Genomic DNA, 23,843 nt, shown 5'->3' on the forward strand with positions numbered 1-23,843 from the left:
CTGTCTCGAGGCATATTTTTTTTTACGTTTCAGTGACTGCGTCATAGCCCCATCATGAATCAAGCACCAACTACCGGGATGCGCGGAACACACACGAAGCAATGGCCTGATAAACCATGACGAGGCATGAGGCACGAGGACACAAGAAACTTCTTCAACGATTGAAAATTGAGGTAAAAAACAAAAACAAAAAAGGACCAACGAACCCGTTGCAGCCGAGCCTCCCGCAGATTCCGGTTGTTTGAGGCTCAAACCCCGCTGACCTTCTTCCTGTCAGAGCGTTAATGCATCACAGCGAGGCATTTAGGATCCAATCGCCACAAGCCAAGACGATAGCCAGTAAGCCAAGACCCGCCAGAGAGGATGGGGTGCAGCACATTATCCCTGTAAGACCATCCCAAAGGCACAACCCACACAAGTCAAATCGACGCTAGGGAGCCGTGTGAGAGCTTAACGTGATGCACTGTAGTGTACATGTCGACTTTCTCTCTTGGTGTTGTGCATCTTGAAGTGTTTCAGCATCGCTAGAGGTTGCTTCAATAAGTCTTGTCGTATTATCAAACTGCTTTGTTTTGATATTCTCTTGTTTGTTTAAAGATTGCCGTATCCCCAGTCTTGAGACAGCTGTCACCCGAGGCCTGCATTGGAGGCCTGTGATGGGTTGACGATTGCATGAGAGCCATTCGATCGAGGGTTGTGTCGTACAATGGCACTTCCCTACTGCAGGAACATCGTCATTCGAATTGAGTTGTTGTTTTTCATGAGAATAAGCTACAGGCGAATGGACATTACCGGATTCACCGTAAAACCTGGGCTTATGCATAGAGCCACAGCGTATTTCACCATCAATACGCAGGCACATGAACTCTATGTGCACTTTCAGCCACAGTGAGGCCAAGATATTGAATGCGTCCCCTACTTATCGTATGTGAACGGCTGAGCTGTGTCGCTTGTCTAGACCACCTAGGCCGAGGCCACAGCTGACAGTCTCAACATCATCACCTGTCAACAACCTTGCCCCCCCCCCCCTTTTTTTTTTGGTCTTATGTTACCTCGAAACCTTTCAAAGAGCGATTTCTTTAAACATTTTCGCATTAATTACTATCCTTCTTTTTGCCGATGACGATCTTAGTGGAGCGGCTCAGAAACAAGGAGCTCCGTGATGCGGGCCGGGCTGAGACGAATTAAGTCGGCAACAAGTGGAGCCGTTTCGGTAGGAAGCGCTGTGATGCTTGTCAATATCCGGCCAAAGTTTTGGGCCTCCAAAAGCAAGCAAAAAAGGATAAATAAATAAACAAAGCCTTCTGGGCGGCCAAAGCCAGTACCCTATACACCTTCATTGTCAGATAACGCTTCAACGGCGCAAACCGGTGACTCGGAAATTTGCGAACGACATGTTACTGTGGCGAAGTTTAATATTTGGTAACTGTTGAAATTGTTATCGGCAGTGAACTACAGTGAGATGACTGCATCTGGAGTTGATTTAGACTTGAGTAGAGCTGACAGGATGCTTAAAGTGAAACCGTAACGTGAGTCGGATCTGTCAATTGTAACCAGGCTTCCAGACTCTTGGTAGTGGTTAATCTTGTTCATCCCGTCTCAGAAACCTGCCCTGTCTCATAAGACAAGAAAAGTCTAATCAAGATTCCCAAAAATGAACAAAGCCCAACAGCTCAGAGTAGCCCCTGGTCAGAGTCCCCGTGCGCTTGAATGACACTCTGTGATATCCACTTACTGCGCTTCTATCTTCATCGTCCCCCGCGGACTGCGCCACGGATCACGGATTTGAGCGCCAGAGTGAAGCAAGCGTATTGCGTTAAATACGCCCGCGAATACGGAACAAAACCGCTTATTGTATTGTAAATGCAACAAGGCAAGGTTTAACGGATGCCTCCGTTGACCTCTGGACCCTTATAGATCTAATCGATCATGGCATTTTCAGACATACAGTTCCTCTTAAATACCGGTATCCCAATGACTTTTGAGCTTTGACACGCCATTTACTCATTATCTCGTGGTTATCCATCACCTACCTCATTCATCTCTTCAATTTGTCGCACATCTTGATTCAGGCCAAGTCTATGCTCATTTAACTCACATCCGTTGAGGATCTTCAACTCAAACAATTACACGCGATATCTATCGAACGTCTCGTAATCCTCCAAACGGGCAATCTTTCCGACCAACCACCTCCCCCCATCAACCCCAAACCGCCAACCTCGCACTCAAAACTCAGCACACCAACTCACTCAATCGACGTTCCAGCCACAGGCAAATCACCCCGTCAGTTCCACCCACTGAATCCCCCTGTCAAGGCTTCTACTCCAATTGGAACCGGCAGCGGCGTCCCTCTTTCAGCAGGTCCAGTTCTCTCCACCTCCACTAGCTCCAGCGTAGAGCAGTAGCCAGGGCCTCTCCAGGATTTCTCCAGCCCGCGCCGTGTCTTTTTAGCCTCTAGCCCTCAAAGTGGTCTAAGTTTTGCAACTATAGAGGTACCGGCTCACAGTGCCCCTCACGGCTTGAGCTCCACCCACTAGATAGGCACAGCCAATCATCATCTGTCGCTGCCCCCCGGCCCGGTTTCGCTCGCCCCGTCCCCCATTCCTTTGGGCTCCTTCCTTCTCTTTTTATCCTTTACGCGGCCACTTTCGCACCTGCCGTTGGATCTGTCTCTTCTCTTGCTTTGCCTTGCCTTGCCTGTTCTGCCACTCCACCTTCGCCCTCCCGGCTATTCTCACCTCATCAACTACTCACTTCAAGTCGAGTATCTTCTCCTTCTTCTGTGAAGAAAGGGAGATTCATATCACAGACATCGCATTTTCTGCATTTAGAGGGCGATTGCTGAGGGTTGGCAATTATTAACTTTAATTGCCTTTGCCCGTGCATTATTTGCCGCCCTGCATTTGCGAGCGTTTGTTCTTGAACGGTCCATGGTACCCGCACGGAAGCCCGCGAGTTAATTCGAGCCAGCCTCACTGCTCAGCATTTATTCTGGCATTTGCCCGAAAGCAAACATGGTCACCGTTAATCAAATTCTGACCGAGGTCACTCATGTCGTCATTCGCGCTGCCGCCGCGGAAGATCCCTCATCGACGACCTCTCACGCAGCTGCCGAGACGACAGACAGCGGAAATGAGAAGAAAGACAACGGAGGCGGGTCGAACTCGCCTCTTCTCTTCTTTGTTGCTTTAGGTTTCGGTGTTGTCTTTACAAACTTATGGTGAGAATTGGCTTACACATTCACATCTGGCCTCGTCCAATGGCGATGGCTGGGCCATATCTTGAAAAGGCTCTAACAGACTATCTCAGGATCATCGTTGGTGTTAAATACTGCTTCCGTTATAACGCTCGAAATCGACAAATGCGAATGAATGAAGATGGCGAGCCTATCACCCTTGAAAACATGCCTCGACCTCATCGCAGACGCCGCGAGAAGAAGTTGATGACTATGGACGAAGTCAACGACAAGTTCCCGATGATGAAGTACAAAACATGGGTTTCCGATCGCGCAAAGGAGGGTCTTCCTACAACCGGTGGCGTTTCTGCACCTCCTACTCGACCTAACAGTATTCGAGAGGCGGATGGAATTGTGCCAGACTTTTCAGCAAAGGTACGCGATTCGACCGACGAGCAACCGGCGACCACCGTACCAAAGACGAATGGACAGGGAGAGACAACGGGAGCAAGCAATGCCACCGAAACATCGGCACCCGAAATTGCCGCCACAGCTGTTGTGCCCGAGACTGAGAAGCCAAAGGAAACACCCAAGACAACTGAAGGCCAAACCTCAACCGAACAGACAGCAAACAACAACCGACTTCAGCGAATCTCTAGTGAGGAGACCGACGATGAGGATGACCACATTGATGGCGCTCTGCCACCCGAGTGCCTCGAGAACCCGGGTGATACATGTGCTATTTGCATTGACACACTGGAAGACGATGACGACGTTCGCGGATTGACTTGCGGCCATGCTTTCCATGCCGTCTGTGTTGACCCTTGGCTGACAAGTCGACGAGCTTGCTGCCCGCTTTGCAAGGCCGACTACTATGTTCCTAAGCCTCGGCCTGCTCCTGATGCTGCCAACGAAGCTGGTGCCAACAACGGTTCAAGCTTTGATCCCCGGAATAACCCACGCTTTGGTCTCCCTGCTGCGATCCGCTCTGCATGGATCAGGGGTCCCCGTAATGGCCGCAACGAAACTCCAGCCCCCGCCAGTCGTCGACGTCGGACGGGAGACGCCGCAGCTGAGCAGGAGCCCGTCCAACAGCCGGAACAGGCTCACCAAACACCAGAAGTTACTCAAACATCAAATGGTGGTGTCTTGTCGTCTGTTCGAGGTGCTCTGCGTTTCGGTCGAAGGCGACAAGCCCAAGATAACCAGAATGGTTCTGAGACTGTAACACCATCACAACTTGAAGCGGCGAACCGCACACCTGCTGCCACGTAATGATGTGTACCTGACTTTTATTCTTACGTAAAGTACGCGACTGTTTTTTAGCGATGGTTTTCTCTCATTTTTCCCCAGCATGAGGTGCTGGGCACAACCGTCACGAATCTCGACATCATAAAGGAATTGACTTTTGACGACACAGCATTTATTTTATACCGCATGACATATACGTGGGGCGACAGCAGGTCGGTGAGGTGTATATCCGGGTGAGAGTGAGGACGGACGTATAGGCTCGGCGAGCTATATATACCCCTGAGGCGGCGTGCGTGGTCGTATCATGCTTCGCAGGCCATAAAGGCAATGATGGCGTAGGTAGTGCGGAGGGAGGAATCACCAATACTCTCTGGGGATTGTCTATCTGTAAGACAGCTATTGTATTTGCATTGGGCTAGAAAACATGGCTTTTAGCTGGACGGGAACGGAGCGGCGGAGTTTATGGGTTCTGGGTCTTTGGTAGTTAGATGGCGCAATAGAATATTTGTTCCATCTGCATACACACTTTGCTCCTGACTAGGTACCTAGGGATGGTGAATAATAGAAATAAAGGCTAAGCCATAGGTAATTTGTATTAATTGAAACACCGTCTCTGATGGGTGAATATGGCTAGCCGTTTTTCATCTTATAAACGCTTTGAAGCTATTCCTAGATTTTGAATGATTCAATTATCTACTGTTGGTAGGCGATTGATGTAGAAAGCTGGTCGAAAAGCTGTGCTTTATGAGTTTCATTTCAAAAAAAAAAAAAAAAAAAAAGAAGAAGAAGAAGAATAAGTCTTGATCTAGTTTCTTGTCTTAGAATCCCAGAGATCTATCGTCCACATGCTAGAGGAAAGATCCCTTTGAAAACCTGCCACCAAAATCAGCAGCTTTGTTCATCAACTCTCTCCTTTGCGCCGTGCCGATCTTTCCACCCAGAGCCATATCCTTTTCTCGGTCAAATCCCCGCTTACTGGGATCATCCTCCTCCTCCTCAACCCTTTGACCTTCCTTTTCTCTTCGCCCCTGATGCTCTGCGTATAGACTTTTACCTCGCTGCGATTCAATATTTGCTGCAATTCTACGATTCCGTTCTTCCTCTTCCTGAGACTTCCCTAGCTTCGGTGCTGTGTCTGTATTCTTGTCGGCGCGTCCTAGTACCGAGTCTTGCAGTCTCTTCAGCTTCTCTTCAGGGGTTTCGGTCCATATTGTCGATACAGTCGAGGGACCAGAAGACGATGCTGGCTTGGAAGCGAATTTACGATTGCGCATCTTGGTTGGGTCGCGCTCTGAGTAGCCCGATGCTGTGGGGGGCGCAAGCATCCACGAGTCGCGCTGGGGTGCTGGTTCAGCGGATGGAAGCTGTGGCCCTATCGTGGGTTTGTTCGCTTTGACTGAGCCTGGTAGTGCAGGGCCGTAGTCATCTTCGGAGTCTGAATCTGAGTCGGGAGATGTTGCTGGGCGTTGCGAAATATCGGCGGGAGGTGGCGCAGGCCCAACGGTGGGCTTTGGTGGTGCTGGGCCTGTATCAGATTCGGAATCAGACTCGAGATCTATCTCGTCCTTATTCGATGCCGGTAAAGCTGGGCCGACGGGTGCTTTGGGCGGTAAAGGTGCGCTGGGACCATAATCATCGTCCGAGTCTTCTAGGTCAATCTCATCTGTATTCTTTGCTGGAGATTCGCTGCGACGGTGTTTGCTGGAGTTTGAGGCTTCATCATCAGGTGTGCGCTTCCGTTTCGATAGGTGTGGCGGTAATTGAGGCCCAATCGAAGACATTTCGAGTATGATTTGTGAATGGCGTTCCGTTCCAGTGTTTCAGTCTGTATATTGCGAGGGGTGTAGCATTTAAAGCTTCGATTCAAGGTGGAACTTCTTGTCGCGAATGCGACGTCCCATCGATAACAGACGTCACAGCGCAGTCCGGAGAATCCAACGGCCCGCACCTGGACCTGGAGTGGGCTGGGGCTTGGCATGTGCATTCGCTGCGCCGCTGCCAACCTCCAAAAGATGGGGCTGCGTAACGAACTACTGACCTACCTACGTAGCTCACCATAGCTTCATTTGTGCAATACCTTTTTAATTCCCGTCTTTTGCAACGCGAATCGATCCGTAAAGATCCAAAGCATCCGAAGGCGTTCGAAAGTCTAATCATACCAGAAAAGGCAACTTTTCCACGTTTTTTCGTTGCCCCTCCGACCTGGTTCATGTTATACCTTGACCGAGCTCCATAAACAGTGTTGCCTTATCGCCAATCTGCAGCTTTTGCTCCCACAGTGCCATGATCTCGACGCGGTAGTGCTTGCGCATGCAGTGATGGAATCCAGAGCGCAATGGCCGATTCAGAAGATTTGTCGCTCGCGGGAGACGTGGGCTTGGACAATGGCGACACGATAAATGATGCGCCTACGTTAGCTGGTACCGATGTGGATGCTGATGCTGATGCCGGTAATGATGGTTTACTGGAGGACAGTGACGGGCCCGACCGTCATCTTACACCGGTTCCAATAGGAAACGGATCCGTTACGAATAGATATCGCGAGATCATGCAGCAGCAACATCAAGATAGCTCGGATGTGAGCTCTTTGGGTGGAAGCTCTTTGCATGGTCTACCAAAGCGTGCTGGTAGCCCGATAGATTCGGTCTTGTCGGGACCTGACGATACACCATCTATTCAAGTAGGAGCACCAATTCCAGGATCTCGAGCCATATTCTAACCTACCGCAGGGATCATTTGTCTCCTCTCCTGGAAGCAGCGTTCTCCCATCTGTAGCCTCTCGTCCTGGCCTGAGCAGTCCCTCACCATCTTTCCGACCTTTCGATCGTCGATTTCAGTCGCGAATCTCCTCCTCGGCAATCAATACACCTCGCTCGTCGTCTCCGGCATTTCCTTTTCTTTCCAGCCATAGCCGTAATGTCTCTTTAAGCTCGCAATTCCTCCTCGACCAAGCCGATCTAGAAACACCCACGCCGCCATGGGAGGTGGTTCGTTGGACAAAGTTACGGAAGCTTAATGGTCATGCATTCTCTGAGGCAGGGAAACGAAGCTTTGGTTCCCCAACTTGCCTTGCTGTATCAGCAACGATAGTGCTTGGAACGTCGAAGGGTATAATATTAGTGTTCGATTATAACCAAAATCTCAAAATGATTATTGGCCCAGGGACAAAAGGTAGGTTACAATCTGTTCGCTGCGCTGCATGAAACTGACATGGTTTAGCTGTCGAATCTGGGCCAATCACCGCTATAGCGATATCCGCAGATCATACTACAATTGCAGGAGGACATGCGAGTGGAAACATCTTTACCTGGGATACAGGTCGTGCCTCGAGACCTTTTCTAACAATACCACATTTGGAGCCATCGCAGCTCCAAAATCGCACGGCAGATGGACATGTCCCTGACGTTGCTATCACTCACCTTGGGTTCCTGGGAACCCGCCATACAGCCCTTGTTTCAGCTGATAACAAGGGCATGGCTTTCTCGCATCTAGCGACTAGAGGAACCGGTGCACTCGGACGAACCGTGAAAACCCATCGGATTCTTGGTCGATATCCGAATGCGCCAATGCCTCCAGGGAAGACGGTCAAGCCTAGCACCGTTCTTGCCTTCGCACCTCTACCCCTTGGCAATGTTGAGTGCTCAACAGACACTCTCGGGTTGACAGCTATGCTGACGCCATATCTTCTTGTTATTGTGTCAACTACACCAGTGGCACAGACTCAACACAAGTCGGCGCGACCTAAGGATGTTCCCCCTCACAGCGCGATGACAGGCTGTTTGGCATGGTTCCCAGCAGTGAAGCTGAAGGTTCCTGACCCTCAAACCGGCAGCGATATTTCGAAGGTGAAGCTTGCGTACTGCTGGTCCAATATCTTGACAGTGCTGGATGTAGACGAGTATCCCCGTGAAGACAAGGACCAGCCTGCATCGTACAGATTCAAGGCACGAAGCAGGTGGAAGTGCGAAGAAGCGATTGTTGCTGTGCAATGGCTCAGCCGTTCAGTACTAGCGGTGCTTACGATATCTCAAAGAATGATCGTACTTGAAGACAGGAGCATGCGCATGACAGAGGGCTTCGATCTTGTGCAAAAGTACATATACCATGCAGACCTGTTCTCAGAGCAGCTGCACACTCTCGTGGAGCAGCTTGATGAGAACGATTCCTCGATGCATGGCGTTGTAGCTGATGCTTTCTACATGAGCTTCAAAGCGTACAAGGGGAGGATATTTATCCTTGGCTTCAATGAAGTTTCAATTGGCGCATTGTCAAACTGGGCCGACAGACTTATTGCTATGATGGAAAATGGCGACTACCTGGGCGCTATCCAGCTCGCCACTTCTTACTATACTGGCGATGCAGACAAGCTCACCGTTGGATTGCCGGAAGATCCTTCATTGCGTCACACTATGGTTCGTGACAAGATTATGGAGATCATCAGTGCCTCTTTGAAATATGCTTTTGGTCAGCGTCAGAAGGATCCCGAGAGCTACGACGATGAGCACATGAAGCAATTAGCAGAGACCTGTTTCACAGCTTGTCAAGCCGTCGATAACCAGGACTTCCTTTTTGAGGACATGTATGACTGGTACGAAGATGCTGATACTGGAGGTATCTTTCTTGAGTGTCTCGAACCATATATCCTCGAGAAGACCATCACGATGGTGCCTCCAACTGTTGTGAAAGATTTGGTCCAGCACTACGTCAGTCGAGGATGGGAGAGCAGGCTTGAGGAAATGATCTGCCACATGGAGACAGCGACACTGGACCTTGACCAGATAACATTGCTGTGTAAGCAACACAGCTTGTACGATGCTCTGATCTACGTCTGGAATCAGGCACTTGGTGACTATATCACTCCTATGATTGATCTTCTGTCTCTGTTGATACCCCTCATGGTTGATGGGGACTTCACGGCAAACAATCCAGCAGATGACTTCTTCAGCATCAACGCCTTCAAGATTTTCCCATATTTGTCTTATACACTGACTGGCAGGGTGTATCCAAACGATGAAGCGATGAGTGAAGAGATGGCAACCAAAGCTAAATCTGAGATTTACTGGTTTTTCTTTTCCGGAAGAACTATTACCTGGCCCAAAGGCAGTGGGAACGAGTTCCGTACCATCCCCAACTCTGAGTCGCAGCCATCGTTTCCCTACCTTCGCATGATTCTCAAACTGGATGCCCCTAGCTTTCTGAGCGCGTTGAACGAGGCATTCGAGGACCCTTTCCTGAATGACTCCACCGATCAGCACATGAACGGTTCTAAGGGAGACATGCCGGAAGAACAGATCTTTGGACAAACCATAAACCGGCAATATGTTCTCTCTATCTTACTGGACGTCATGAACCCAAACGACTTTGCCCCTGAGGATACCATCTACCTCGACATGTTTATTGCGCGGAACCTTCCAAAGTTCCCACAATACCTTCTCTTTTCAGGCACAACACTCTCGCGCGTCTTGACTGGTCTGTGCAATTATCCAGGCCTCGACTTGGCTGAGGATGCACAGCTCAGCGCTGAATATTTACTCTCTGTCTATCACCCGTCAGACATGCCTGAGTTGATGCCGTTGTTCAAGAAGGCAGGGTTCTATCGTATCCTGAAGCGCATATTCAAGACGGATAAGCAATATGGAAGTCTTGCCCAGACGTATTTTGAGGACCCGGAAGACCAAGAGCTGGTTTTCGACTGCCTTCGCGAATGCCTGCGACCTCAGACAGGGCTGACTGGACGTCAGATTCAGGAAGTGCTCACTGTCGTTAAGGAACATGCACGAAGACTACTTGAGCTTGATGCCGCATTAACTGCGAAGACTCTAGCAGAGCAAGGCTTGGAGTTACATCAGCACATGATTGGCTCTGCCGAGGATGCACCAGACCTACAGCACACATATCTCAAGACATTGCTGGAGCCAGAGGAGCCAACAGCAGATGATAAGTTGGTGGCCGCTCGTGACTTGGTCGAACGTTATGTGCAGCTCATGTGCAAATTTGAGCCGTCTCATGTATCTGATTACGTTGGTCTTGTGCAGTCAACTGATTTGAGGCTTGAAAAGCTGCTGCCAACGATGGAGGAGACTGGTGTGATTGATGCGGCCGTTGTGTTGATGGCTCGGGAAGGCCAAGTCAAGGACGCTATGGAACGACTTGTCAAGCATCTCAAGACCTTGGAGTCCGCAATGCATGGACTATTGACAGGTGCTGAGGAACAGCATTCAGGACCAAGCCTTGGGTACGCCGCTGAGGGTCTTCTCGAAGCTCTTCAGAAATATGTTCATGTTGGCATATGGTTATGTCAAGGCCAGACCAAATCTTCGACTAAGAAGTCAAAATTGGTCCAGAAGGCTCCAAAAACGGCAACTGAGGCACTGTCACCGGACGAGGCTTTATGGCTGAGTCTGATCGATGCATGTGTGCAAACCACCAAGAAACTGTCACCTGCTCTCAGCGCTGCTGCTGAGCAGAATATCAGTGACGACGAGTTTGATGAGGAGAAGCTAGTGGCTCTTCTTCGCTCGCTGGTTCAGCACACATTCACGGCACTGCTTACAACGACATCCAGCCAGACGACATCTCAGTCGGGGTCGAAGCTGCTATCAAATGCCGGTTCCAGCCTGTCTTTTCTGCGCATTCTCAGGGCGTTCTTGACACAAGCGGCTGCGTCATCACCAAACCTGGCAGATCTTCGAGGTGTACTAGCGTCCATCTTCTCGGCGTATGCGTATGAGGAGTCAATCCTCAAGCTATCGAATCGTCTGTTGGAGCGCAGTCTATTTGTCAATGTCAATCAATCAGTCGAGCTTCGTCAAAGGGGATGGCGACCAAGAGGATCAACGTGTGAAGCATGCAGCCGAAGAGTGTGGGGACCTGGAGTCGCTGGAACAGCAGTTTTCGAGGCGTGGGAGGATAAACAGGCTGTTGAAGAAAAGAGAAGGAAAGAAAGGCAAGCCAACGCAGCGGAGCGTGCCAAGGGAGATGATGGCGAAACGGATCTCAAGGCTAAGGGTAAGGGAGTCGACACGAGACCGTCGAGCATGCTCATCGAGACCAACGCCAACAGCGGCGTGGGCAGTAATAAGGACAAGCCTATGGGGCCTTTGGTAGTATTGGCTTGCCGGCACATTTATCACCAGAGCTGTCTAGATGAGTTGCAGGAAAGGCAGCAGAATGGAGTGGTGGGTGTTGTTGAGAGAGAGTATAGATGCCCTATTGATGGGTGAGACTAAAGTTTTCTTCAAGAGAGGGCTCTTTTGTACAAAGTGTATGACCTAGTTAGATATTAAAGATGTGGATTAATGATGACTCTTGGATATAGCTTAATCAGAGTGAGGGTAGCGGAAAGGAGAGTGGTCGAGTGGTCGAGTGGTCGAGTGGTAGCCATGGGTACATGGATACTGGGTGTTATTCTGATGAGATAGTGGAAGCAATCAGATCTAATAAATAAACAACCCAGATCATAAAAAATTTAGTAGTCTTGTTGTTATTGTTCTTTTCAGTTCAGTCCAGTTCAATTGCTTCATGACTTTTAAGGTGGTGCAGATAAGCTTTCTGGAAGCTTGAACGTGCTAGACGAGGCACTAGAACAGCCCCGTTGTAGCGGGTACCTGGCCTAAACTCAACTGAGTGACGTTGTCACATTGCCCTGGACCTCAACTTTTGACACTTCAAACTACAGTCTTTGTTCGTACAGAAACAGACAAATCACAATCAACATGTCACTCAGCTCAGATGACGAGGACGATATCCTCTCAGACGCTCAATCGGCCAGTTCGTCCGGAGAAGATGAAGATTCTCCCCCACGACAATTGTCGCAGAATCTGTTTGCGCCTCCATTTTATGGGCGACCTCCAACGCCTTTGCCCCCTTCGCCCTCACTCACATCTCTTCTACGCCCTTCACGGCCAACAACACCAGATGCATCTGATGACGATGCAATCGCGCCTGTACCTAGAGCCGCGCCAAAGGTGCCGACGTACGAATACTACGGCTTTGTGCTGTATCTCTTCAGCAGTCTGACATTCCTCATTTACCTCCTATGGGGCTATCTCCCTTCGCCATTTCTGCACGCCCTGGGGATATACTACTATCCCAACCGATGGTGGGCGCTCGCCATACCGGCTTTTATCGTCATGACAGTGGTGTACATCTACGTAGCTCTCGCTGCGTTTAACACAGAGATGTTGACGGTGCCACTATCGAGTGTTGAGACTGTCGTTGATGGGGCGGGAAAGTTGGCGGAGATTGATGCGAAGGGAAGATTGAGGGGGAGTCGTAATAGGGAGAGAAAGGTGCATGGGGATGGGAGATTGAGATGGAGGGAGATTTGGAGTGAGGGAACGGATGCGGTGATGGATATTCCGCTGGCAGGTGTTTGTGAGGTTTTGTATGGAGAGGGAAGAGAGGACGGTGAAGATATGTATGTAGATGATGAGACCTGACAGTGTTTGTTTATTCGCAACATGCTTAGAATAACAACCTCCATATTCTGGTTGTAAATGTCTTGAACGTCCAACTACTATTCTCATCATATCCCAGATCAAATAATAGTATAACGGCAAAAATGAAGACCAAAAGTGGTAACGACACACTAAAAAAGACCCCAAAGTTCTTCTCGCCTGGTAAATACCGCTCAGACATGCTAAACAGACTCGTAGAGAATGACAAAGGAATAAAAATGAGCGCTACGATAGTAAACGTCTTGATGGTCTTTGCTTCGCGAATAGACCTTGCAGCTCCATTGATACCCGTCACTCCAGTAAGCGACTCGCTTAGAAACTCTGCTCTTTGTCTGAGAGACTGCAATCTCATATAAATGTACTGAAAATCTGACTCGCTTTCTGTCCACTGTGTGTAATCGGTTGGAACTACGGGATCGTCAAATCTGATGTGTAACTGTAGCATTATTTGTGAAACATCCTTGATATATCTGCTGAGTCGACTGCATAAAAGTTGGATATTGCTCCATGATGCTTCGAGAGATGTTGTCTGAACAGATGCAAAATTGTCTTTTCGCTGCAAGGGAAATGCCATTGTCGATAGAAGCGCATCGTGGTATTCGATCAAAAGCATGTAATGAGACGCTATGATCTTCCTCACGAAAACAGTGATGTCTAGCTGAGCTGCTTGCCTGGCAGATATGTCATTGTAGCATTCGGTGTAGTAGTGAAGCAAGTCGTCATATAGACATTCTCGTGAAGGTCCTGATGTTCTGCTCCGTACAGTCCAGGGACTGGGGATAAAATCTGCATATCCTCCTTGAAACGGAGGTGCAGAAAATTCTATAGTCTTGAGTGACCACGTCTCAGATTTTGGCTGTGGTTTATGCCATATATGAGCTTTTCGAAAGGGTGGATCACAGAGGATTAAAACTACAGAATATCAATTTGACTATTCTTAAGACTATGATAATAGTAACTTACCACTCCAGTCATTTTGATTGGAAAATGTTGTTTTCCAGAATGAACATTTTCTGTGAAGGATAACTGTAGGCTCCCAATCCTTGCCGAGCTTGGTCCTCAAAGCGTCTCTACCCGATTCTGCACATCCTACGCTGAATGACCCGAATTCTTCACTGAGAGCTCGAATGTCGTAGTAGCTTGCAGCAAATGATCGATTCCCATCAATGAGTGAAGGTAAGCATGGTGCTAGATTGGGCTCGTAAGGCCATCGCAGATATGTCGACGTTCTCTCATGAGTGACAAAGAACATAGGGTCTACCTGGAGTTCGTCACCTAAAAGTGCTATAACTTCTGTGTTTAAGCCTTCGACAAGATAGATCGTCCGATGACTTTGACCATCTTGACGCAACTTTCGCAGTTGAGAAAAATGATTCCTCAGTTGTGTAACATGAGGGAATTCCGCAGGCGACAGCATTTTGCCTTCACTATTTAACTCGAGAACTGTCGCTCGAACATGCTGTCTATCGCACAGCATAATAGCGCGATTCCGTCCATCGGGTAACTCGAGATTGGGCTGTCGACTACAGCTCTGCTTGATGTAAGTGAGATATGGTCCATCGGCAGATAACCAGCTGCCATTGTCATCTTTTGTCCGGGGCGTGGATCGAGCTTCAGGCGCTTCTATTATGGGGCATTTTATAGACATGTTGTATATACTGTGTCTGTAATAAATGAGCATTTCTCCAGGCATGGATCATGAGTTGGTATATATAGCTGCGGCTGAATGGATGTGCAGTATGACTAAGGACTGTAGGCTGAAGGTGAAGGGAGCTCTGACTGGCTACTACCAAATGATGACCAAGTCTTTAAGTGACTAGGACTCGCTTGTATTGGCTTATGGTGATTAAGAATCGGAGCATATGTAATGGATGTCTCCCTAGGTGTCCTGGTGCTCCTCAATTGATGCCGACTGTCTACCCTAGAGATACTACATGAAAATGGCATGTCAAAAGTCTTGGGATCTTGACTAATGTAAGTGAGTCCATCTTATAACTAGAAACTAAGAATCAGTGTGACTGATTGATATGGTCTTGAGGGAGTTCAGTACTAACCATTTGGTTTGCTTGAGAAAAGGAGTGTGCTCATTCCATACACTGGCTAATGTAGGGAATCCTTCTTGAATATTTCCCAGTCTCAGCAAAAGAAGGGTTTTGTGCAATTAAAATTATGCACATAGTTGTCCTTTTATAACTATTATCCATCTTATGCACATCACTCACTAACACGTAAGAATGGGTGGCAGCACGACCATCCGTGCTATTCTTACTGTGACATGTTATTCCCGGGTGGCTGAGGATACAGATGCTTCTGAACAAGGATTCAGTTGATGTACCATTCAACTCAAGGTACCGTCTGGTAGTGGTTCGCGCCCCAGAGCTGCAGCCTCTGATCCAAGGACCTGGGAAGCACCTTTTGTTTCATGACCAGGACGAAAGAGATGAATTATTTGGCACGGGCCAGATAAGACCTGCATTTGCATGGCAGGAAATACAAGTCCGAATAGCATCTTGTTGCTATGGAGGGTTGCTGGGAGACCTATGACTGAAGAGCTTGGACGGAGCGTAACAATGCTAGGTATCTTATCTTCAGGAACAAGGAACCAGATGATGCACGGCAGAGTCTTGACTTCAGAGTTCGGTGATTTCCCTTTTGAGATCCCGTTACCTTGCAGTCGGTACTCAATGCTCACAATAGCAATGCAAACTGCCAGACTCTACCTCATGTTTAAACTACTATTGCGGAGTTCGCTAGGGAATAGCCGAGTCTCCTTAGCTCTAGACACTTTTGGCAGCTGTCTAAAATTAGATAGATAGCCTTATGAGCAGGAGATTCTGGAGATCCACGCTGCCTCGTTGTAACAGATGACGACAACGGAGACAGGATGATGTTATGCTTCAGAATGATCTGACTTGAGGAGTTTTCATAAGTTAAGATGATCTTGTGGCCGTTACCACCGTAGGGATAGGACAAAGTGTGAGTGGAAAGTCGCGATCTGTGACTGTCAAGATAGGATAAAGCGTGCCGAACCATCTTGCAGTGTTGATCTCGACTCTTGCCAATGCCCAAAACAGGTCACCCCTTTGACCTCGCTCTGACACGTCAACGGGGGAAAAGCAAAACGAACCTGTCAAGCAGATTTCATGAGACAAAAGACGGTGAACTCATCATGGTGCCCGCAAGACTGACAGCTTGGCCAGCTGTCAAGGCGGCAAGGCGGCAAGATTGGTACCATTCTCACCTCGTCTGGGACGAGCTGAAACATTTCCCAAGATAGCAAATTACTGACTGTCCTGAGTAATTTAGCAGACCGAAACTCTTAACAACCCCCCTGTCAGGCCTCTATAGAGGCCATAGGTGTGGTAAAGGAAGAGAAAAGAGCAAAGATGCTTTGCAAGAGCGCCCTCAGCTTGTTATGGTGGAGTGGAGTTTCTACATTTTTATTAGAATACCCCTGCTGCTGCGGTTCGAGTATATGCATGTTGGCCGTTGGTTCTGTGAACAAGGCGACAGTCTGGTTGGACAGAACAAGTTACAAAATGTACCCTCGATTTTTCTGCTCACTGTGCAAGAGATAAAATGGATTGTAGTTAAATGGCTAAAACAGTTTGAGCATTGTGAGTAATTTGAGGTGGTTGTTGATAAGCTGATCTTTCAATACAATGGCATTGAGAATGGGTTGATCCAGCGACTTACACTCTGAGAAATTGAGCCACACAACTGGTACAAGCCATATACTTGTGAGCCAGGGAAAAATGTTTGAGATCTGGTTGAAACTGAACGCAAATTTATCGCGAATCTGCCTCGTTACGTCCCCCAGATGGTACGCGGATCCCCCCTATCCTTCCGCGGTCTACGGATGCTTGCGCCAGAGTTCAAGCGCAAGCTCATTACAGTCTCACCTGGCTTCCACTCGGGCCAAAAGCTTAGCATTTACCTCAGATGAATTGGTAGGATCTTTACTGAGTGTTCAAGCTATTCAAGGCGTGTGATCCTATCCCTAATACGGCAATCTCTCAACCGGTCCATTAGGCAAGATTCGTCCCCCAACCTGAAAAGCGACCTACCTACACATAAAAGGGATGCACAGGTTTGCCTCAAAGATATATATTTCTGTTGCCAACACCATGGAACCAGTCGAAGCTCAGGGAAGCCCCCCTAAAGTCCTTGACAGGCTCTTCAAAACTACAAAAACCTCCACTATCCCCCATCTCACAGAACTACGCAAGGCCCTTGGCTACGGCAACCCAGGCCAAGACCAGGACATCGCCTTTAAGAGGGCTGTTCGAACCCAGATCGAATCTTTTATATCTCCTAGCACCAAACTACCTGCATATAAACTCACCAAGTGGAGGTTGCCTCTTCACCAAAGAGGACTCCAAGAGGTCACCAAAGACTTTCTCGATACCAAGGGAAAGGGGCCTGAGTTCTGGCCTGCGAGGCACAACTCTGTTAACACAAGTTGTCTTGAGTATTCTAAAGACTCTTCTCGGTGAGTGCTCAGACCCAGATGGACTAAACATACAGTATTCCCCTGACATGAGCTATCACTGACTCAAACAGGATACGTCGTCTCATGATCAAAGTCTTTTGGCGTGCAGCCCGAGAGCACAAGCGATACAAACCCTCAAACTCTACCTCTGCCAAGCTACTATCACAGCCTAGCGACAGAGACACCTCACCATTAAAGCCCCTGGACACGCCGAGTGACGACAAACACCAAGTTCTCAATAACTCGCATATTCTCAAAGGCCAGAGTATCGACAACCCCATAGATGTTGAGAGCATGCAGTCCAGAACCAACACATCAGGGCCGTCCACGTAAGAACATCTCCAACGCATCAGAAGTACGACTTTCTGACATGGTCTCCAGAGACGATCACTTTGCAGCCTTTGGAATGTCTCTTAATCTTACTGTCCATACACAACGACAGGATACACCAGAGGAGAGCTCGAGCTCTGAGCCCTTTTCGTCTTCTCTTTTAGTCCCTGACACAGCGGAAACTATGATGCCTATTCCCGAAGAAGCAGATAGTGCGTGCAGGACAGACCCGTACGAAGTGCCTAAAAGCCCGCCAAGGGCCACTGAAACTGTTAGTACCTTCTATCAAGTTCATCCTATCGAGACTAAATCTTTTCATAGGCACAGATTAACGGCAAGCGCCCGGTCGAGTCAGACTCCAATGATAGCAACCGCCAGGCCAAAGTCCCCAGACAAGACCCGAGTACGTCTGCGAAACCGACACGTCAGCCTCCAAAAGGCACTCGAGGTGGCAGAAAGACACAGAGCCACCGTCCTAGAGTCCGAGTCTCTCAACGGCAGACCAAGTCAATCTATCGACCGGAGGCTGCTACAGAAGAACAGATTCAAGCTGCCGAGAACCCAACCCCAACCCCAACCCCATCACCTCCCCCAGCTGTAGTTGGACCTCAGCGCAGAAGTAATGCGAGCCAAGGCAAACAGCCCTCAGCCACCACTACTGATTCCACCTCAAAAACTCCAGCTGGGGAAACACAAAGCCAGTCTCCAACCGAAGCTATCAGAGCAGCGCTAACTCGCCAGGCTAAAAGGCAGACTACAGAGGCAGCCATAGCAGCGGGTGTAGACCAACAACTAGATGCCCACGGCACGTCTACTACTGGCGTCTCCGCTAAAGCTCAAGGAAAGCTACCTGATGTGCCGGTCAGGCAGACCCCAACGGTTCAAGCTGGGCCAAGTCGGGAGCGGGAGGCGGAGTCTACAGCGAGACCAGAGGCCAGTGCTGCGAGACAACAAGGCAGCCGCCCCGGGAATCTGGAGCCTGAAGACATACAGCGACAAGTACTGAATGGACGTGAAATAGTCATCAGATCCGACATCGCTAATGGCGTTGACTTCAGGTCTTGGAAACCCTCATCTTTCTTATTCCACATGTCTCTTGCGGCTGTGGCTAGGGAGTTGGGGTTGAGGCACGGCCGAACCCTTCACATGTCTCTCAGAGGCCGAACGTCCAACTTGAATGAAGAATTCGAGAATGGCGACGAAGATGGATTTGAATCCTTCAAAGATGAGTGCCTGGGAGCTATTATGCAGCGACATTCTGGTGCTGCATCTACTCCAGTATTGCAGCGACGACAGTTTTGGATTTACTTTTCGGATAAGCCCATTTCTATTTGAAGTGGACTGTACAGTTTAGTTAGTATGGATGGGTGCAAATTCGTTTTCTTCTTTCTTTGTGTTTTTATGGTATTGTATTTTATTCTTGGGAAATTGGCGGATTGACGACTTTTAATGGTTAGACGGGCATGAACGTGTCAACAGGGTTCTGTTCTGTGGTTTTGTCTTTTGTTTCTTATCAAGTACCAGACTTTTGTAATAACAGAATTGTATAGCACCTTTAGTTTAGAGCAGCCGATAGAAAAACCTTTTGGGCCCAGAGACCTGGGAAGGAATGCGATTATATGTGTATATAAGATAAGCACGCGTTTCTCAGGTTATGGGGAACAGTCACTGGTTGTCAGTATGCGGCGTCAAGGAAGCAGGAAGTGCCGTCCCCGTAAGCATCTCGTTCTAAAGCGTTGCTGGGAGAAAAAGTGTACGAAGAGAGCGAGCAACGGCGTCTCCGAATGTCGAAATAACAAAAGCAAAGATGGTTCCTCCTTTGAAACATGACGTTACAGCTTGGCTATTTCCCCTTCAAGACAAACTCGCCTTACGGATAGCGATAGACTCCGCTAAACACTGATTAAACTACAGCACTCTCTGTGGAGCTAATGGAACTAGGGACGCGCCGTGTTTCCGCTTGTCTAACAAACGCCTTCAACTGTCTATTCATAGCATCCACTCACTGCCTTGTAGGCCAGGAAAACTACCTTACAGATTCACGTTGCGAACCATAATACGGTGAAGATCAAGGTTGCCTCAGCATGAAAATGATCTGATTTGAAGAGTTTTCACGGCACAAAATGAAACAGGCGCAGTGACGGGGCTGAAGCTTGGACACTATCACAAACCTGTGTTGCTGGTATCTGGCTTCGGCTCAGGCCAATCTTGGCCTGTGCTGTGCCATCCGAAGGGAGGAAAAGCAATTAGACCGACCTGACGGGCGTAGGATGCGGTGAGCTCACCATCAACGCTGCAAAAGACAAGCGGTAGGGAAACGAGACCTTGCCGGCCTGGTCGTTTCAACCCTCCTGACGCATCTCCAGAAAGACGATGAAGTGGGGAGGATGATCCGTATCGGCCATGGCCAGTTTCTGGAGGCTTCTAACTGGCCAGAAATTCCACCCAGGAAGCTTGCCAAGGCAGTATATTCAGCCCTGTATCATGGGCACAACCACCATCATTAGTGGCAAGAGAAGCTAATAGAGAGGAAGGAGAGGAGAGAAGAGAAGAGAAGAGAAGAGAATGGGACGCGTTTTGGTGAAGTGGAGTTTGTACAGTTCCCTTATAATCCCTGCAATGGCTGTTTTTGTCTATGCGTGTTGGTTGTTGGTTGTGAACCATCTCATGCCCAAGAAGTATAAAAAACGAGCGTTGCACTCTTCTGCTCATGAATATTGGCTCTCAAATCAGTTTAATGCAATAAGTAAAACTCTAAAGAGAACCTGGATAATTTGACCAGTATGTAACTTAGTTGATGTTTAGTATGGCAAAGTTGAAGATGGTACTATCGAGTACTTGACACTCTGCAAAAGCGTGCCCTCAATACAAGCTCAGGGGGGTACTTGTATATGAGAAGAAACTGAATGTTCTAAAATATCCCATAGTAAGATGTGAGGATGGTCAACTCCAAGGCTATCTGACTCTGTTCCCGGAAGCATCTCATCTTTCCGCGCCCCCTTCCCCGTGCAGACAATACAGCCTTGAACCTGGTATGAATGCCCCTTGTAAATCTCACTGGCATTCATTGGTAACTCCATCGAGCCTTGACTACGTCAATCTTAACTGAGTCCATCCACCACTTGCCCGACCAGCTTTCACTCGTAACCGACCATAAGCACGACATACATACACCTCCTATCCTCTTCAGATAAATAAGTATGCACCTCACAACACCATACATCGATATGGCCTCTCTAGCCCGTGGTAAGCCTCGCAAGTTTGGCGAGAGGATCTTCAAAACTTCAAAGGCCACCTCCATTGCCAGTCTTACAGACCTGCGTAAGGAGCTTGGGTACGGCCATCCTGGTCAAGATCAAGACATTGCCTTCAAGCGAGCCATTCGACACCAGATCGAGCAATTCAAATCCACTGAAGGTATCCCCGGGTACAGGCTCACTAAGTGGACAGATCCTTCTCATAAGAGAGGACTTCTCGAAATCACTAGGGACTTTCTTGATACTCAAGGAAAGGGGGTTGAGTACTGGCCTGACAGGTGCCACCTTGACACATCACGCCCATTGCGATATCACAAAGACTCTGCTAAGTATGCCTTCGAAATACACACACCTTTGGCCTTGAGCATAGCTGACAACGGCCGTAATAGGATACACCGTCTCATGATCAAGGTCTTTTGGCGCACAGCTAAGGAATACAAGCGACACAAAACGTCAAGTGTGGCCACTGCTCAGCTACTCTCGCAACCCACCAACACAATCGATAGACCCATCAAGGCTCAGGATAACTCTGACGGCACTGATCATCGAGTACTACACAATACACCAGATATCAGGGGCCAGACTGCGGATAACCCTATATATTTAGATGATATGCCACCATTTGTTCAAGGAGTATCCGAGTAGGTAATTCGCCATCACCCTCTGAAATTCCTTGCCTGACATGATGTTGAGAACTCACGCCCCCTTTGCTGGCCAACCTATGGCTCCGTTTTGCGACGAGAGGTTCGAAAGTAACGGGCCTGAAAACTCGGAACATATCCGTGCCATGATTGGCATTCCTTTCGACCCCAACATTCAGAACTTTGCTCCTCCGACTCAGGAGACTATGGCCACCGGCCTTGACGACACTCTCGACCTCCTGCAACAGGATGAACAGAGGGTTAGTACATCTACTGATCCACATCCTTCTCAGAAACTAATGTGTATGGCAGGCCCAGAACAATGGCAAGCGACCAGCTGAGCTCAACGATGACAATACTCCACAACCTTCGTCCTCCCAGCCACAACATCTGCCCACTAAACGCGCCAGGAAACGCATTGCCCGACTAGATAGTGCCCCCGAAGAAGAGGTTGCAGTGTATGATGAGACTTCGTCTTCATCTATGCAGTCATCGCAACACAGCAACTGGTCGGCACCAAATCAGCCAACAAGAGGCTCCCCGTTCAAAGGCCCCTTACCCCGTCATGGTAGTCGTAGTGTAGGGAGAAAGACTTTCGAGCCCGAGAGAACACCAAGAGTAGAAGCTGCTCGACGCGCTGAGCGAGACGCTCAAGCTACTGTATCGGCCATAGAGGAATGTCACGCTACAACTACTGATACAGGCTCCGCCGACGGGGTTCAGGAGCACACAGCTGATGAATCTCAAATTCAACCCACGCTGCCTCATCCTGAGCCCGTCGGAGATATGGCGCTCATCCAGGAGCCAACACCGGCACAAGAGGCAACTCCAGTTCAGGAGAGCGGTGCTCCTGGGGTAGATCTTAGTCAAGCTGCTTCTCAGAATGTCTCAGACTCAAGGAGGAACCCTCGCCTCAAATTACAATCGAAAGCTCTTATGGCGTCTCGTATTGAACTACGATCCAGCATCTCCAACTGCATGTCTTTAGAGATATGGAGGCCTTCTTCGTCTATATTCGACATGTCTCTTGAAGAATTGACAGCCGCTCTAGTTCCGAATCGCGAGTTTGGGAGTCTTCACTTGTTATTTAAGTCGCTGATACCTGGACGCCAGCGCGGTTTACCAGCTCCGGCTCTGCGCAATGGAGATAGTGACTTTCGTTTCTTCAAGCTGGAGTGTTTGGACATTATTATTGAAGAGTTTGAGCGTTCTCGGTCGCTTCCGAAGGCCGAGAGGCCGGAATTGGCCTATTCGATCCACATCTCCAGAGCGCTTGACTTCTACTGAGAATGGAGCTTCTCAATTCTACTATTTCCTCTTCGCTTATTTTCCTTTGTTGCGCTGTCGTTATCTATACTCCAGTTATGTATATATATATATATGCGGATATTAAGGTTGGGATGAATTAATGATGGGATTAATGGTTTGGACTCGCGTAGGGTGTTAACGATTGGGCCAATATCTAGTTTTATTTCGTATCAAGCACAGGGATTTGGAACAGACGAAATCTTCTTCAGTAGGAAGAACAAGGGAAAAGAAAAGACACAGTATAGATCTTAAACATACGATCAATAGATGTAGTTATGTTTTTGCCATTGTCTTTGCTTTCGATATGGATGTTATCCGCTCGAATGTCGGTAAGTGATTGATACTGTGGAAATGTTGGCGAACAGTGCAACGAGTGGTTACGCAATGCAGGCTGCCGTAGTCTCACAGGGGTAAATGGCCTTCTGAGAAACAGGGAAATAACTTCGGATTTGCTTTTTGTTGTTGGAGAGAAGAGAAAACTACTAGTTAGACGATGGGAAAATTGTGGTTGCAGAACAAGATAAGGACAGACAGTGGTAGCAGGGCAAGGCTAGTGTGTGGTCCGTCTATGAACTGGCTGTAACATCTTTAAACAATAACATAATATTACACAATACAATGTCTACACACGGTATGTAACAATGGATTGTTTTATTTCAGTTAGATCAAAAGTCTAATTAAATGCGTTATCGAAGAGCCGACACTGATTGATTTCCTAAGAAATCGGAAACACTTACATCCATCGCCTGATCCGCGAAAACCATCAGGTGTAAGGAGCGAGACATCAGCCAACAACCAACATCACAACGTGCATGGCTAGTATAATATTTTGTTGCAGCTGTTATAAAAATGCAAGACTTGGCCCTGGCATTACATTACTTATCAGTAATGGCTCGCTGAGCTAACTGTAGGTGGCCGTAATGTGTGGAA

At 48.4% G+C, this 23,843-nt stretch overlaps 6 protein-coding genes across 6 annotated transcripts; 4 read left to right on the forward strand and 2 right to left on the reverse strand.

The window, feature by feature from the left end:
* Positions 1-2,930: 2,930 nt before the first annotated feature.
* Positions 2,931-4,636, forward strand: FOBCDRAFT_2337 (uncharacterized protein). The gene is made up of 2 exons (XM_031181299.3): positions 2,931-3,220; positions 3,310-4,636. Exons 1-2 carry the CDS (start codon positions 3,015-3,017, stop codon positions 4,448-4,450), a joined length of 1,347 nt encoding a protein of 448 aa, XP_031042067.2. The 5' UTR covers positions 2,931-3,014; the 3' UTR covers positions 4,451-4,636.
* Positions 4,637-5,207: 571 nt separating this feature from the next.
* On the reverse strand, positions 5,208-6,294 carry FOBCDRAFT_210858 (uncharacterized protein). Its single transcript, XM_031181300.3, has one exon. It carries the CDS (start codon positions 6,205-6,207, stop codon positions 5,275-5,277), a length of 933 nt encoding a protein of 310 aa, XP_031042068.2. The 5' UTR covers positions 6,208-6,294; the 3' UTR covers positions 5,208-5,274.
* A 467-nt stretch (positions 6,295-6,761) lies between these two features.
* FOBCDRAFT_283397 (CORVET complex membrane-binding subunit VPS8) lies at positions 6,762-12,924 on the forward strand (the record flags this gene model as incomplete). Its single annotated transcript, XM_031181301.3, has 6 exons — positions 6,762-7,106; positions 7,156-7,597; positions 7,646-11,645; positions 11,745-11,846; positions 12,105-12,845; positions 12,897-12,924. The coding sequence occupies 6 exons, from the start codon at positions 6,762-6,764 to the stop codon at positions 12,922-12,924; spliced, it is 5,658 nt and encodes a 1,885-aa protein (XP_031042069.3).
* A 615-nt stretch (positions 12,925-13,539) lies between these two features.
* On the reverse strand, positions 13,540-14,533 carry FOBCDRAFT_194689 (uncharacterized protein; the record flags this gene model as incomplete). The annotated part of the gene is made up of 2 exons (XM_059608797.1): positions 13,540-13,658; positions 13,849-14,533. 2 exons carry the CDS (start codon positions 14,531-14,533, stop codon positions 13,540-13,542), a joined length of 804 nt encoding a protein of 267 aa, XP_059466565.1.
* Positions 14,534-17,012: 2,479 nt separating this feature from the next.
* FOBCDRAFT_313764 (uncharacterized protein) lies at positions 17,013-19,290 on the forward strand (the record flags this gene model as incomplete). The annotated part of the gene is made up of 4 exons (XM_031181305.3): positions 17,013-17,377; positions 17,449-17,706; positions 17,759-17,978; positions 18,029-19,290. 4 exons carry the CDS (start codon positions 17,013-17,015, stop codon positions 19,040-19,042), a joined length of 1,857 nt encoding a protein of 618 aa, XP_031042073.3. The 3' UTR covers positions 19,043-19,290.
* A 1,644-nt stretch (positions 19,291-20,934) lies between these two features.
* On the forward strand, positions 20,935-22,892 carry FOBCDRAFT_194691 (uncharacterized protein; the record flags this gene model as incomplete). Its single annotated transcript, XM_054702734.2, has 3 exons — positions 20,935-21,605; positions 21,658-21,865; positions 21,918-22,892. 3 exons carry the CDS (start codon positions 20,935-20,937, stop codon positions 22,890-22,892), a joined length of 1,854 nt encoding a protein of 617 aa, XP_054558709.2.
* Between the last annotated feature and the right edge of the window lie 951 nt (positions 22,893-23,843).

This window comes from Fusarium oxysporum, chromosome I (genome assembly GCF_013085055.1).
Source record: "Fusarium oxysporum Fo47 chromosome I, complete sequence".
Classification (NCBI taxonomy): domain Eukaryota; kingdom Fungi; phylum Ascomycota; class Sordariomycetes; order Hypocreales; family Nectriaceae; genus Fusarium; species Fusarium oxysporum.